Source organism: Borostomias antarcticus (genome assembly GCF_949987555.1).
Source record: "Borostomias antarcticus genome assembly, chromosome: 15".
Taxonomy (NCBI): domain Eukaryota; kingdom Metazoa; phylum Chordata; class Actinopteri; order Stomiiformes; family Stomiidae; genus Borostomias; species Borostomias antarcticus.
The window spans coordinates 8,293,734-8,305,902 of NC_140248.1; the positions used below are offsets into that span (position 1 = coordinate 8,293,734).

At 54.1% G+C, this 12,169-nt stretch overlaps 1 protein-coding gene across 1 annotated transcript in view; it reads left to right on the forward strand.

Moving 5' to 3' along the window:
- tspoap1 (TSPO associated protein 1) overlaps nucleotides 1–11,132 on the forward strand; it is a gene marked incomplete at both ends in the record, with an annotated part of 65,074 nt that extends 53,942 nt beyond the window's left edge. The window contains 13 exons of the mRNA XM_084450184.1: nucleotides 936–1,400; nucleotides 2,072–2,428; nucleotides 2,699–2,857; nucleotides 3,169–4,005; nucleotides 4,896–4,986; nucleotides 6,420–6,562; nucleotides 6,709–6,877; nucleotides 7,685–7,753; nucleotides 8,324–8,371; nucleotides 9,060–9,169; nucleotides 9,651–9,722; nucleotides 9,915–10,034; nucleotides 10,815–11,132. Coding sequence (XP_084306310.1) covers nucleotides 936–1,400; nucleotides 2,072–2,428; nucleotides 2,699–2,857; nucleotides 3,169–4,005; nucleotides 4,896–4,986; nucleotides 6,420–6,562; nucleotides 6,709–6,877; nucleotides 7,685–7,753; nucleotides 8,324–8,371; nucleotides 9,060–9,169; nucleotides 9,651–9,722; nucleotides 9,915–10,034; nucleotides 10,815–11,132 — 2,958 coding nt within the window. The remainder of the gene's footprint in view (nucleotides 1–935; nucleotides 1,401–2,071; nucleotides 2,429–2,698; nucleotides 2,858–3,168; nucleotides 4,006–4,895; nucleotides 4,987–6,419; nucleotides 6,563–6,708; nucleotides 6,878–7,684; nucleotides 7,754–8,323; nucleotides 8,372–9,059; nucleotides 9,170–9,650; nucleotides 9,723–9,914; nucleotides 10,035–10,814) is intronic.
- Nucleotides 11,133–12,169: the final 1,037 nt, after the last annotated feature.

The window sequence follows — 12,169 nt, forward strand, 5'->3', positions numbered from 1 at the left end:
CAGACCTTTTTCTAGAGAACGCTGCCATAATACACGATATGCGGCTTAAAGCACATTCTTCAGGATTACCTCTTTCAATCCCCATTGAATTAAATCCAGATAACATTGGTTTCATAGATAGGATTGATATTTCAGTCGCTTGCTTCTGAAGATCTGTTTGACTTCACTGAAGTATCAGCCATGCCCCAACACCACCTGCACAGCTGCACTGCACCGCAAATGGTCTCGTCAGCTCACATTCTGCTTCTCTTGCAAGTCAGTCTGGATACTCTCCATAGAGATCCGATTGTGCCAAATCGGTCTACTGTATGAGGAAATACTGTTTAGGTGTGACGATAGCGAGGAGCGGTGAAGTTAGCGCATGATAGACTGTGATTGATAGATGATTCCAGGGGCGGGGTGGCCATCGGGAGGAGTGGGAGTTTTCCTGATGGACTGGCGTGCTAACTGGCCTGCCCCCCCCCCCCCCAGCCAACAACTCGCCAACAATTTATGATTTATAATCAGCACACCATCAGTTGCGCCGCTCATTTCAAATTTACAAAACGGTTGCTATATGGTGGAACTGAAAGTGTTCCATCTCACATTTCCCTGACTGAATTATTTCCCCAGTCTGGCCCTGGATGATTCATCCAAACACCTGCCAATTATTTTTGGGAAGTGCCTGCCCTTTTCAACAGTTTCAACAGTTCAGAAGTTTGAGTGGTAGTGGTTCTCTCTGTGAGAATAAGTATCTGTGTGTGTGTGTGTGTGTGGGGGGGGGGGGCGGGGGGGAGGGTGTGTGGGTGTGGGTAGTGTGTGATGGTAGTGTGTTTGTGTGTGTATGTGTGTACAGTATGTGTGTATATGTGTGGATAGTGTGTGTGTGTGTGTGTGTGTGTGTGTGTGTGTGTCTGTGTAACGCCCCATGCTAACGCCCCCTTCTCCTGCCCCAGGTGTTGGAGGTGTCTTCCCCCACGGCGGGCAGCGCCCTCCTGGGCCCGTCTCAGATCCAGTCCCTGACCGGCGCCCAGGAGCTGACCGTCCGCACCATGTCCGCCCACGGGGAGTCCGCAGACTCTGTGCCCGTCGACGTGCCCGCCAAGCTGGCCTCCATCATGACGGGCCAGGCCGTGCCAGCCATCGCCAGCGGCGCCTTCTCTATCGCCAGCGCCCACGTCCCCTCCGAACCCTCCATCCCGCCCTCGTCCCCCTCTTACGGGAACTCGGCTGCCAAAGTCTCTGCGCTTCCCCGCGCCTCGCCGCTGAGCGTGTCTGCCCCAGCCTCGCCGCCCGAAGTCCTTCTGCTCCCTACCTCGTACGCGGAGGCCTGGGCTAACCCCTCGTCCGCTGCCCCCCTTAGGGCCGCCTTGGCAGTGCATGAGGCCTTACCACCAGCCTCCACTATCCTCACCCCAATGGTAAGATGACTGGAACATGCTCATCCTGGCCTGTGTTCAGGGTTACCACTGGTCATGGAATTTTAAAAAGTGGGAAAGTCATTGTCATGGAATAACATGGAATTTTATTTGTTTGTTTGTATGTGTACATTTTAGTTGACATTTATCAAAATGTAATATTTTCCATGTAGTATTATTCTTTATTGGGTGATTTTTGTTATGGTTACTTGATTTTTCAGCGCCCATTTTGTCCCCTTCCCACTTGTCAACAACTGACAATTACTTCAAGATGTACTTACCGTCAAGATGTAGCCAGAGGGTTAGCCCTCTTGGCGTTGTAACGCAGCCGCTTGAGGAGCAGGGGTTCGAATCCCGCTCATGGCGTTCCTGATGTCTATGCTGGTAGTTTATGTGCGGCTGTGGCTCAGGAGGTAGAGCGTGTCGTCCAATGATCCTAGAGGCGGCGATTTCAATCCCGAGTCACCCTGTCCACATGTTGAGCAAGACACTGAACTCCAAATTGCTCCCAATGAGCAATCCGGCGCCTTGCACGGCAACTGCCACCATTGGTGTGTGAATGTGTGTGTGAACGGGTGAATGAGAGACCATAGTAAAGCGCTTTGGATAAAAGCGCTCTAGAAGTGGCGTCCGTTGACCATCCATAAACACTCTCTCCCTCCTCCCCTCCTCAGGTCAGTGTCTTGCCCTCCGCCTCAGCGCCAGCAGTGGCGACGGCGGCGTTGTCGTCGGCAGGACCGCCGGACCAGAGCAGCGCCCCGGGAAGCCCCGCCCCGCCGCGGACCGTCGTCTCCATCTGCGAGTTCCTGGAGGAGGAGCCCCGCGCCGACCTCAGGACCCCGGAGCCCCGCCCCGCCCCGCTCAAGGCCCCCACCGCAGACCCGCACGGCGCCCAGGACAGCCACCCCCTGCGGCCGCCCCCCTCGCCACTGGAGTCCGAGGCGGAGGAGGAGAGGGAGAACAGCCGCCTGGTGTCCATCGAGGAGTTCCTCACGCAGGAGGAAGAGCCGGCCTACACTAACAGGCAGCAGGTCAGCGCCGGACCTCAACCACCACCATTAACACAGCCATGACGTTAGGAGCAGACTAGTGTTGACATGCAAAGAGTGTGTGAGGAGTGCCAGCATCACCTAGTGTCACCTGGGTTTCTAAGTGTGTGTGTGTGTGTGTGTGTGTGTGTGTGTGTGTGTGTGTGTGTGTGTGTGTGTGTGTGTGTGTGTGTGTGTGTGTGTGTGTGTGTGTGTGTGCGCGCGCGCGCGTGTGCGTGTGTGCATGTGTGTGCGTGCGTGTTGTGCTGTCAGGGTTACGGCGCAGGGCGGGCGGAGCCTGCCAGCGAGTACCAGGCGGAGAGCAGCCGGGGGTCGGACCTGTCAGACATCCTGGAGGAGGAGGAGGAGGACCTGTACTCCGACCCCCTGGGGGAGGCGCAGCCCAGGGGGTACGCCGCCGGAGCGAACCGGGTAAACACACACGATGACCCAGGGGCACGACCTCTGCCGCTCTTCCACACGCAAACACTTGACTTCGATTGTTCAGCGGTCGACCCCGGCTCCTTATTGTAAAGCTTGTCCGTGTGGAGTTTGCAGTTTGCTTTACGTTGTCTCGCTCTTGCACTCACCATTTCGATTGTTTTTCGTTTCTCCTTTTCCCGTTCCTCACGGGGTGGTTTCGCCTCGACTCTGTACGACACTCTCCCTCTACCGCGGGCTACCACGCCCCGTCCTACTTCACTGCCCCCCCCCCCCTCCCCTCCCCCCGGTGACCCCTGCAGTCAGACCGCTGGGAGGCGGACAGTGACGAGGAGGTCCTAGAGAAGATCCTGAAGCTGTCCCCGCAGGCCTCCCGCGCCAAGCAGCTGTTCAGCATCGCCGAGGTGACGGAGGAGGAGGACAACGGCCAGGAGTCGCCTCCGCTCTCCCCACGCCACCGCCAGGCGCCGGCCGGGCCCAGACGCACGCACCGCCGCGGGGACCGCCACCCCCAGCACCGCCCCTGTCACCACAACCACCCTCACACCCACCACCACCACCAGGGCGTGAGCAGGGAGCCCCGAGGCCCAGCCAAAGAGCCCCCACCCAGGCAGGGGTCCAGGCCCCGGGGCCAGCACAGGGTCCACTACGCGGACAGGGTGGACACCATCAGATACCCTGAGGAGGACGAGGAGGAGGAGGAGGAGGAGGAGCCTGACCCCGGTGGCAGGCAGGCGTGGATGAAGCGCGTCCCCCTCAAGGCCCCCCACCACCACGGCAGGGAGGGGGCGGCGGCGGCGGCCCCTGTGGGCGGGGTGGGGGACCGCCTCAGGAGGGAGGCCCTGCTCAGGAGTCAGATGGGGGTTGCCGCTGCCCCCGGCCCCGCCCCCACGGGCAGCCCCTACCTGGTCAGCAAGACGGTGCGGATGGTGAAGGCCCCGGCGCGGTCGGCGGTGGAGATCGACGTGGAGTACGGCACGGACAACGACGACGAGCCCCTGGCCTACCGCCCGGGGGAGGTGGTGGTGGAGCAGATGAGCTCCGAGTGGTGGGTGGAGGGGGGGCAGGCCTCTCTCCCCCGCCACCCGCCTCCCCGCCGGCCCAGGGCTGAGCCACAGGCCGCTGTCCATCGCGGAAGGGTGTGTTCTCCTGGTCCCCCCCCCCCCCCTCTCCCCAGCTCCCGCCTCCCTACGGCAGAATGGCTGTAACCTTTTGTGTCCTGTTAGCGGAGCGCCCTGTGAGGATTGGCTGACTGAGCCACAGGCCAGCGGGGTTTGACAGGGCCCTGCTAGGACATTCTTGTGACAGGGCCCTGCTAGGACATTCTTGTGACAGGGCCCTGCTAGGACATTCTTGTGACAGGGCCCTGCTAGAACCTTCTTGTGACAGGGCCCTGCTAGGACATTCTTGCATCAGGGCCCTCTCAGTCACGCTGTGGTAGAAATGGCGAGAGAGAAAGTCGGGACGGATGCAAAAGGTTGAAGCTACTTTCTTGTCGTTCCCTGTGGCTGCGGGCCGACGCCCCCTCCGCTCCTCCCCTCTCCCGCCGTCCGTGTAGTCATCCCTTCTTCGTCCGTCTCTCGCCCCCTCTAGCTGGGAGCCCGGCTTCCCCTATCCTTCCCAGGCACATGTCTGACCTGCCGAGGGCCACTCCTCCTCCCATTCCGGTGTGTGTCTCTCTCCCTCTCCAGCCCCGTAGTGGCTTAGAGCTCTTTCCCTTTGCGGAAGAAGAAATGCTTTATCCTTTGTGCGTTTTGTCTGCTGGTAGTGTTGTAATATACTGGCGCCCGCTTGTATGTGGACTGGTTCAGTTTGGTCAATCCCTTCAGTGCCAAAGAATCGTTGGGCCGCCTACGTAGAAAACCATGCTTTTTTCTCTCTGGGAACATTCTCTGGTGACCTCCCGCTCCCCTGTAGTCACTGTGTCTCTGAATGGGGTGATGGACTGTGTCTCTCCGCCTGTCTCTCTCACTGTCTCTCTGACCGTCTGCCTGCCTGTCTTCCTGACCGTCTGCCTGTCTGTCTGCAGGAGGGAGGCCGAGAAGCGAGGCCGGAGGCCGGAGCAGCGTGGGGGGGAGGCCAGGCCGAGCCGGCGCGCTCTGAGGCCAGGCAGCTCAAAGGTCGGACTCTCTTTACTCCCCTCCGTCTCTCTTTGTCTCTCTCTCTTTTTCTCTGTCTCCCCCCTCCCCTCCCTCTCTCTCTCACCCACCTCCCTCTCTCTCTCTCTCTCTCTCTCTCTCTCTCTATCTCTCTCTCTCTCTGTGTTGATGTACATCTTACAGGACCACAGTCAGATTATTAGCCTGCATAGGCAGGTATGGGGGAAGGGAGAGGAGGAAGGATGTATTGCACAGTAGCTGGGGTGAGGGAGAGAGAGAGAGAGAGAGAGAGAGAGAGAGCTAAGCTACAGCTTAACCCAAAATGGCTTGTCATGACATGAGACGGGAGGAAGTGACGGCCATTAAAATAGTGACCTAGATTAGCCAGGGGTGAAACCCGCATCTGTCTCTCTCTCTCTCTCTCTCTTTATCTCTCTTCTTCTCTCTCTCTCTCTCGCTCCCACCCCTCTCTTAACCGTTCTTAGTTGCTGTCCTCCCTCTCTATCTTCCTCCCTCTCCCTATCTCTCTTTCTCTTTGTCTCCCGCTCTGACTTCTCATCTCAGCGCTCAACACCTCAACAGACCACAGCTCTGCATAGTCGACACAGCTCTCACATACAACCGAAGGAACCAAGAATGTGTCGATGTGCACACACACACACACACACGGACACACACACACACACACACACACACACACACACACACAACAGGAAGAGAGCAAGGAGAAGTAGCACTCTCCTATCTGCAGAGATACCAGAGGGGATCTGAAAGTCTTTCTCTGTGCGTGACTGTTGCTCCAGATCCCTGATCTCTCCTAATGAGATAGAACGCGTCTCACTGGCGCAGCTTAAGTCTTCCTCCAGCAGCTCCTATCCCTCTAGGCTAGTTTCACCGCCACACACCGCTCCGTGGCTACGGCAGTGATGTCACATCCTCCTAGCAGCGCACCGCTCTTCAGACCAGATGCCTAGGCCCTATTCCGTGACGGGCCACGTAGACGCGCTTTCCGATGTATACGTACGCACACACGCAGTTAATATTAGCGTTGATTCACGCGTATCTATAGGGTTATAGCATAGTAGCGTAGGGATCATGAGCTCAAGCGGCTCAGGATTAGGATCAGCCAGTTAGATCTACTACCCCGGCTGAGGCGCCGGAGAGCGGTCGGCAGGGGGAGGGGCTTCCTTCACCGCGCGTCACACACCGTCCTAACCTGTGACTAGCGACGTCCCTGCGGATCCGGCGTCATGAGATAAGACTTTATTGATATCTTAGGTGTTATTTAGGTGTTTTAGGTGTAAATTAGGTGTTTCAGCATTGAAAAAAAATACAGAATGGTTGGAAAGAAGAGAACTAGATACAGAGAAACAAAGAGAATGATGAGAAGAAATGGGTCCAAATAAACCCTGGTGTGTGTGTGTGTGTGTGTGTGTGTGTGTGGGTCTGTGCAGAGTGTTCGGAGTCCGGCAGGAAGATAGGAGACAACGAGGTCCGTATCTTTGTGGCCCTCTTCCCGTACGACCCCGCCGCCATGTCGCCCAACCCCGACGCCGCCGAAGAGGAACTGCCCTTCAGGGAGGGACAGATCATCAAGGTACGCCGCCCTCGCCACTCGGAAGCGCCCCGGAACGGCGCCGTGTCCCTTTTACGTTTCTGTTTTCACAGCGTCACATGACGCTGTCAGGATGCGTGATCGGTCCGCGAGTCTCACACAGGCGGTCGGTGTCCCCTCTGGCCCAGGTGTACGGGGACAAAGACGCCGACGGCTTCTACCGCGGCGAGTCCGGCGGCCGCCTGGGCTACGTGCCGTGCAACATGGTGTCGGAGATCCAGGTGGAGGACGAGGAGACCAGGGAGCAGCTGCTGCAGCAGGGCTTCCTCTCCACCGACGCCTCCATGGAGAAGATAGGTACGCCAAACTGCCAGTCAGACCGCCAGGCCTCGCCCCTCACGCGACCCGGCGACGACGAGCGTCCTGTTTGATGTCAGCCCTACGGCCTGTATTCATGTCGTCCGCTACCAGTTTCTCACGCCGTGAAACGGGCGCACTTTTTCAACAGGTGTTATATTGCGGTTTTGTCTCATGACATGGTCCATGTTGTTTAGTGGGAAGTGAAAGCAAGAGAAAAAGGCAGCTTAAATATTCCAGGCCTCGTGACATATTTTGATTACTGCCCAGCGTATCGCTAATCAAATACGATATCGAACAATATTGATATGAGGGCTTACACGTCATGTACCCCTGATACAGATGTTGAAATAGCGCTCCTTTGATATGCTTTGTGTGCTTTCATGGTTTGTCTCACGCCTGCTTGTGTCACTGGTCCAGGATGTCATGTTCATCTCAGATTCAACTAATGCCAGAGCAGATTTGTTTTTCATTGGCTACATGTCATGCAACTCCATTCAAAGAAGTGCCAAACACTTTAGTCAGGGTGTCAATCTGTGAGCTTTGAGCAAAGACACTCACCCACCAGATTGAGTTAAAACATGCTTCGACTGCCAGATTTCTCACCTGAATAATATCTGCAGATGTTTTAACCCTTTCACTTCCACTTTGTCTCACTGCTGTGTTCGCCGGTTATTGGTTGGTTTTCCAGTAGCTTTTACGGGCTTCTCATTCTGTCTTTTGTCTGGTCTGCTTCCTTTCGATTCTTGCGTCTTTGTGTTTCTTGTTTTGGTCTCAAATGTGGTTTCCTGTTAAAACTCCATAAAGGCACACGCTCACATGCTCAGCTTCCGCGTCGCCCTGCTCCACCGCCCAAACCCAGACGCTCCAAGAAAGGTGTGTCTCGCTATCGCTGCTGAGTGTGGCTCTCTCTCCCTCCTTCACCCTCTCACTCTTGTTTGCCTCTTCCCTTCTCTCTTTCTTTTTTTCTCTCTCTCTCTCTCTCTCTCTCTTTCTCTCTCTCTCTCTCTCTGTCTCTGTTGCTTGACCAGAGGGGATTCCTAGTTCAGCTTGTTAATGCCGTCAGATAAGACACGCTCTGTTATTTGATCTTTGACTCAAAGACCATTCCCTATTAAACTAGTTGTATTTCATTGTACTGACAATGAATCGGACATTATCCCATGAGCCAAAGCAACCTACTAGTAAAGCCACCATGTTGTCACAGTCCAGTGACAGACCAGTCCCTCCAGTGTCAGTAAAAGATCTGATCCCCTCTGATCTCCTCCATCTGAGCTTTTGTCTGCTGACTGTGTGATGACTGATTTGCGGCCCCAGGGCTGCCTTGTGGTCCGGTCCATAGGCCCGGTCTGGTTCTGAACCCTCCGTATTCAGTGTGTCAGAGTCCGGTGACCCAGGGTGAAGTATGTTAACCCGCTCCTCTCCCCCCTCCCCCCCCCCCTCTAGTGGAGTCTGCTGCACAGTGGGAGGAGAGCTTAGACTCCTCCAGCCAAGGTTTGCTCCCACGCCTCCTGGACGCCTGCATGCCTTCACCTCGTCCTCCGCCGCGGGTCCTCATCGCGTGACCCCCTGACCTGTCCCTCCGACCGCCTCGTTCTTAATAGGCCGCGACCCGGCCTCGTCCTCGAAATAACACCGTCCCGCGTCATCCTAACCCGGCGTTTCTCCGTGTCCTTCTCCTAAGTGACGTGACTGCATGGCCTTCCGTTTCTCTTCCTCTTCTGACTCCTGAACCCACATAAACCATGTTTGCCTGCGTTGTGCTAAGGGGCGGCTGTGGCTCAGTGGTAGAGCGGGTCGTCCAAAGATCGTAGGGTCGGCGGTTCGAATCCCGCCTCCACCCCAAATTGATCCCAATGAGCAGGCCAGCACCTTGCATGGCAGCTGCCGCCATTGGTGTGTGAATGTGTGTGTGAATGAGAGGCCATTGTAAAGCGCTTTGGATAAAAGTGCATAAGTGCAGTCCATTTACCATTTAGCGTTGTTAAAGAGGATTGGATCTGTTACTCTCTGTTTTTAGTTGGCACGGTGCCGCATGACACTGAGAATGTGTGCATGCTGATACGCTGAGTGACACGGACAAAGTGCAGCTCACCGCTCTGATCCCCAGAGATCCTGACTATACTTGACTGTGTGTGTGTGTGCGTGTGTGCGTGTGTGTGTTTTTGTGTGTGACCGACAGAGCCCAGCCAGTCCGGCGTTGCCATGGGAAACCCGGCCTCTGCTCCTCGCAGGATGGTGGCCAACTTTGACTACGACCCTCGAGAGAGCTCCCCCAACGCAGACATCGAGGTGAGAGCTGCTCACGCGCGGGGGCCCTGTCTACCGGTCAACATGATAAACAAGGCTCAGCTAGCAGATATGTACAATGTTCAATTCAATTCAAAGCTTTATTGGTAACACTTTACAATAAGGGTACATTAATATACATTAGTTAATGCATTATTAATCATGTAAGTATTCAAGTAACAGTTAACTAATGTCTCTATTAACCATTTACTAATGTTATTTATGTTAACTAAGGTTAACTCACCTAACCCTAACCTTAACTAAGGTATTAATTAACATTAGTAACCTAACATAACCCTAAATAAGCATTAGTTAACATTTAACTAATGTTTTTTGTGACCCTTATTGTAAAGTGTGACCACTTTATTTAGCCAGGGGGAACCCATTGAGACCTGGGTGGTTCATGTAGTTTCACATATATCTTGTACAGGTCCTGTCGTATTGTTACATGTATCTTTACATTTTTCTCCATCATCATTTGCAGGCTGAGCTGACCTTCAGCGCAGGGGACATCATCTACGTGTTTGGAGACATGGACGACGACGGCTTCTTCTATGTGAGTGCACGCGCCATTTTGTAGGAGCTCAACACCACTGTGGTACCTAGTTGATGGTCTGGTGGACTTTTTTAGTGACAGACCGGTGTGAGTCGTTCATACTGATGTTGTGTGTGCGTGTGTGTGCGTGCGTGTGCGTGCGTGCGTGTGTGTGCGTGTGTGTGTGTGTGCGTGCGTGTGTGTGGTTAACAGGGAGACCTGAACGGACACAAGGGCCTGGTGCCGTCCAACTTCCTGCGGGCCCTGCCAGAAACGGGAGAGGAGGCTGCCGTGGGAGGGGCCCCATCTGGGCCCCCCAGGAAAGAATGCCAGGTACCTGAGCACCCTGTACCTGTCAATGTCATCAATACAGCAAACATGTTTACTTCAGCACTGACTGCCGTGTGGCTAAAGGTTTCAGTTCAAAGATTTGTGTCACCTGAAGTTGCATGATTTTTTTTTTTACATTTCACTTAGTCCATACTGTACCAATCCAGAATCGTCTTTCTTCCATATCTTATGTTTTTAAGTTTATTGTTGTTTTTGTGTTGTCTCTATAATTTCCTTTTTTTGTGCATTTCTTTGCCTCTCATCTCCTGCATGGCCTTTTGCAGAAGCAAAAACGAACTGTGCACTTTAAGACTTGAGCGTAAGTGTTTCTGCTGGGAAGACACCCCAGCCCCAGTGCTGCCCCTAGTGCCTGTCCTCCACCCTTTCAACTACCCCTCCCCACTACCTTCATCCCTCCTTACCCTTAGTACGTGTCCTAGTCCCCAAGGCTCTTGTCATAGAGGACCCCAGTTCATGCGATGAGGCCCAGTGATGTGAGCTGATATTGGGCTGGGATCTCTGAAGTACTGGCTATTTGTTCCCCACGTCCATTTCTCTGTTGTCCTCGTTGTCCCTTGCTCTCTGCAATTAATCGCAAAACGTAAAGATTTCATCCAGGTTTAAAGTTAGTAATCAGGTATTGATAGTGCTTGAATCGCGTGTCATGTCAGCTACATCAGCTGATGCTCTGTCAGGTGTTCAATGTCATACGGACGCCAACGTCAGTGTGAGTTAATGATCAGATGTCTTATTCTCATGCACTGTGTGTTGGTCCACCTCCAGGTGAGCCCGCCCACCACGGCGGAGCGGTCAGAGCCAGCGCCCACAGCACTGGAGGAGGCTCCACCCCCTAAGACGGGGCTGCCCCGTCCAGTCCACGCCGACCCAGCACCAGCTGGTGAGCCCTCCGCACCCCTGCAGGTACACCCAGCCCCGGCCCCTGTCCCCAAACAAGCCCCCGGCTCCCCTCCGCCTCCCACTCCCACAGACAGCCCCACCCAGACAGACTGCTCCTCCCCGCCAGGCAAGAAGAAGAAAAGCTTCTTCTCCAAAGGAAAAAAGCTGTTTAGAAAGCTAGGATCAACCAGCAAGAAGGACTGACAGCCGCAATGCTCAACCCCACCGCCCCTGTTCAACACGCTTCTCCATGTTCATTATTAGTCTCTGTTGTTGGTTAATGTGAGTTTAGTTGTTATTCAGTAAATTAATGGTAAACTTATGATATATATTATAGACCTGAATTCCCCTATAGAGCTTCTCTATAACACTACTAGACCAGCTGTCAAGATGTGGAGTGTGTTCTGTGCTGGTAGACCAATGTTGCAGCATCACCAACAGCATGGTAATTTGCATGTCAACGTATTTAAACTCCCTGCACTCGCACATTGCCTCAAAATATCCCCTGATTATCCAAGTATTAACCCGGTAGTCTACTCCTTTGAGGTTTTATACTTGACAGCGTTAATCTCCAAGTAATCTGTGAAGGGTTGGATTTGAAGGATGTGAAGATTCTACTCCAGACATTGCTCTCCTCTAGACGGGCCTGTTTGGACTGAGGTCTAGCAGTGAGAACGTTCATTTTAAATGTCGGTCGGGTTTTCTCACCCTGTCTAATGTCAGAAGTATTCTGTACTTATTCTATGATTGTGTCCGACACCGAATAACTGTACAAATCATGAGTCTTGGTCTTCATCGGGCTCGCCGTCTGTTATGTCATGTTGCATGCTGTGATGTCAGAGCAGGAAGTCCCTCCAGAGCAAGAGACTCTACAGCCAGGCTGCAGCTGTGTTCTCCCTCCATTTTAACGTGACAGCCACTGAAGCAGTCGATTGAAGAGATGACACGGTGTGTTGCAACTGAGAGTGTGTTTGGATCTAAAATTCACAGAATGTGAAATAGACCTCCTGAGGGGTGTGCAGACAAAGCAGCCCGGTGGGTGGAGAGACTGAAGCCTGTCTATGCCTTTCTCAAACATGACTCTGGCACTATATGGACTGGGCTTGACAGTATGTTGTGTAAATCTATGTATGTGTGCATGTGTGTAACAGAGGAAGAGAACAGGAGGCCCGGTGTTTGGTGTCACTGCTGGTGTGATATTGGGTCAGTCTCGAGTCCGTCCATATTTCTGTTATTCTGTT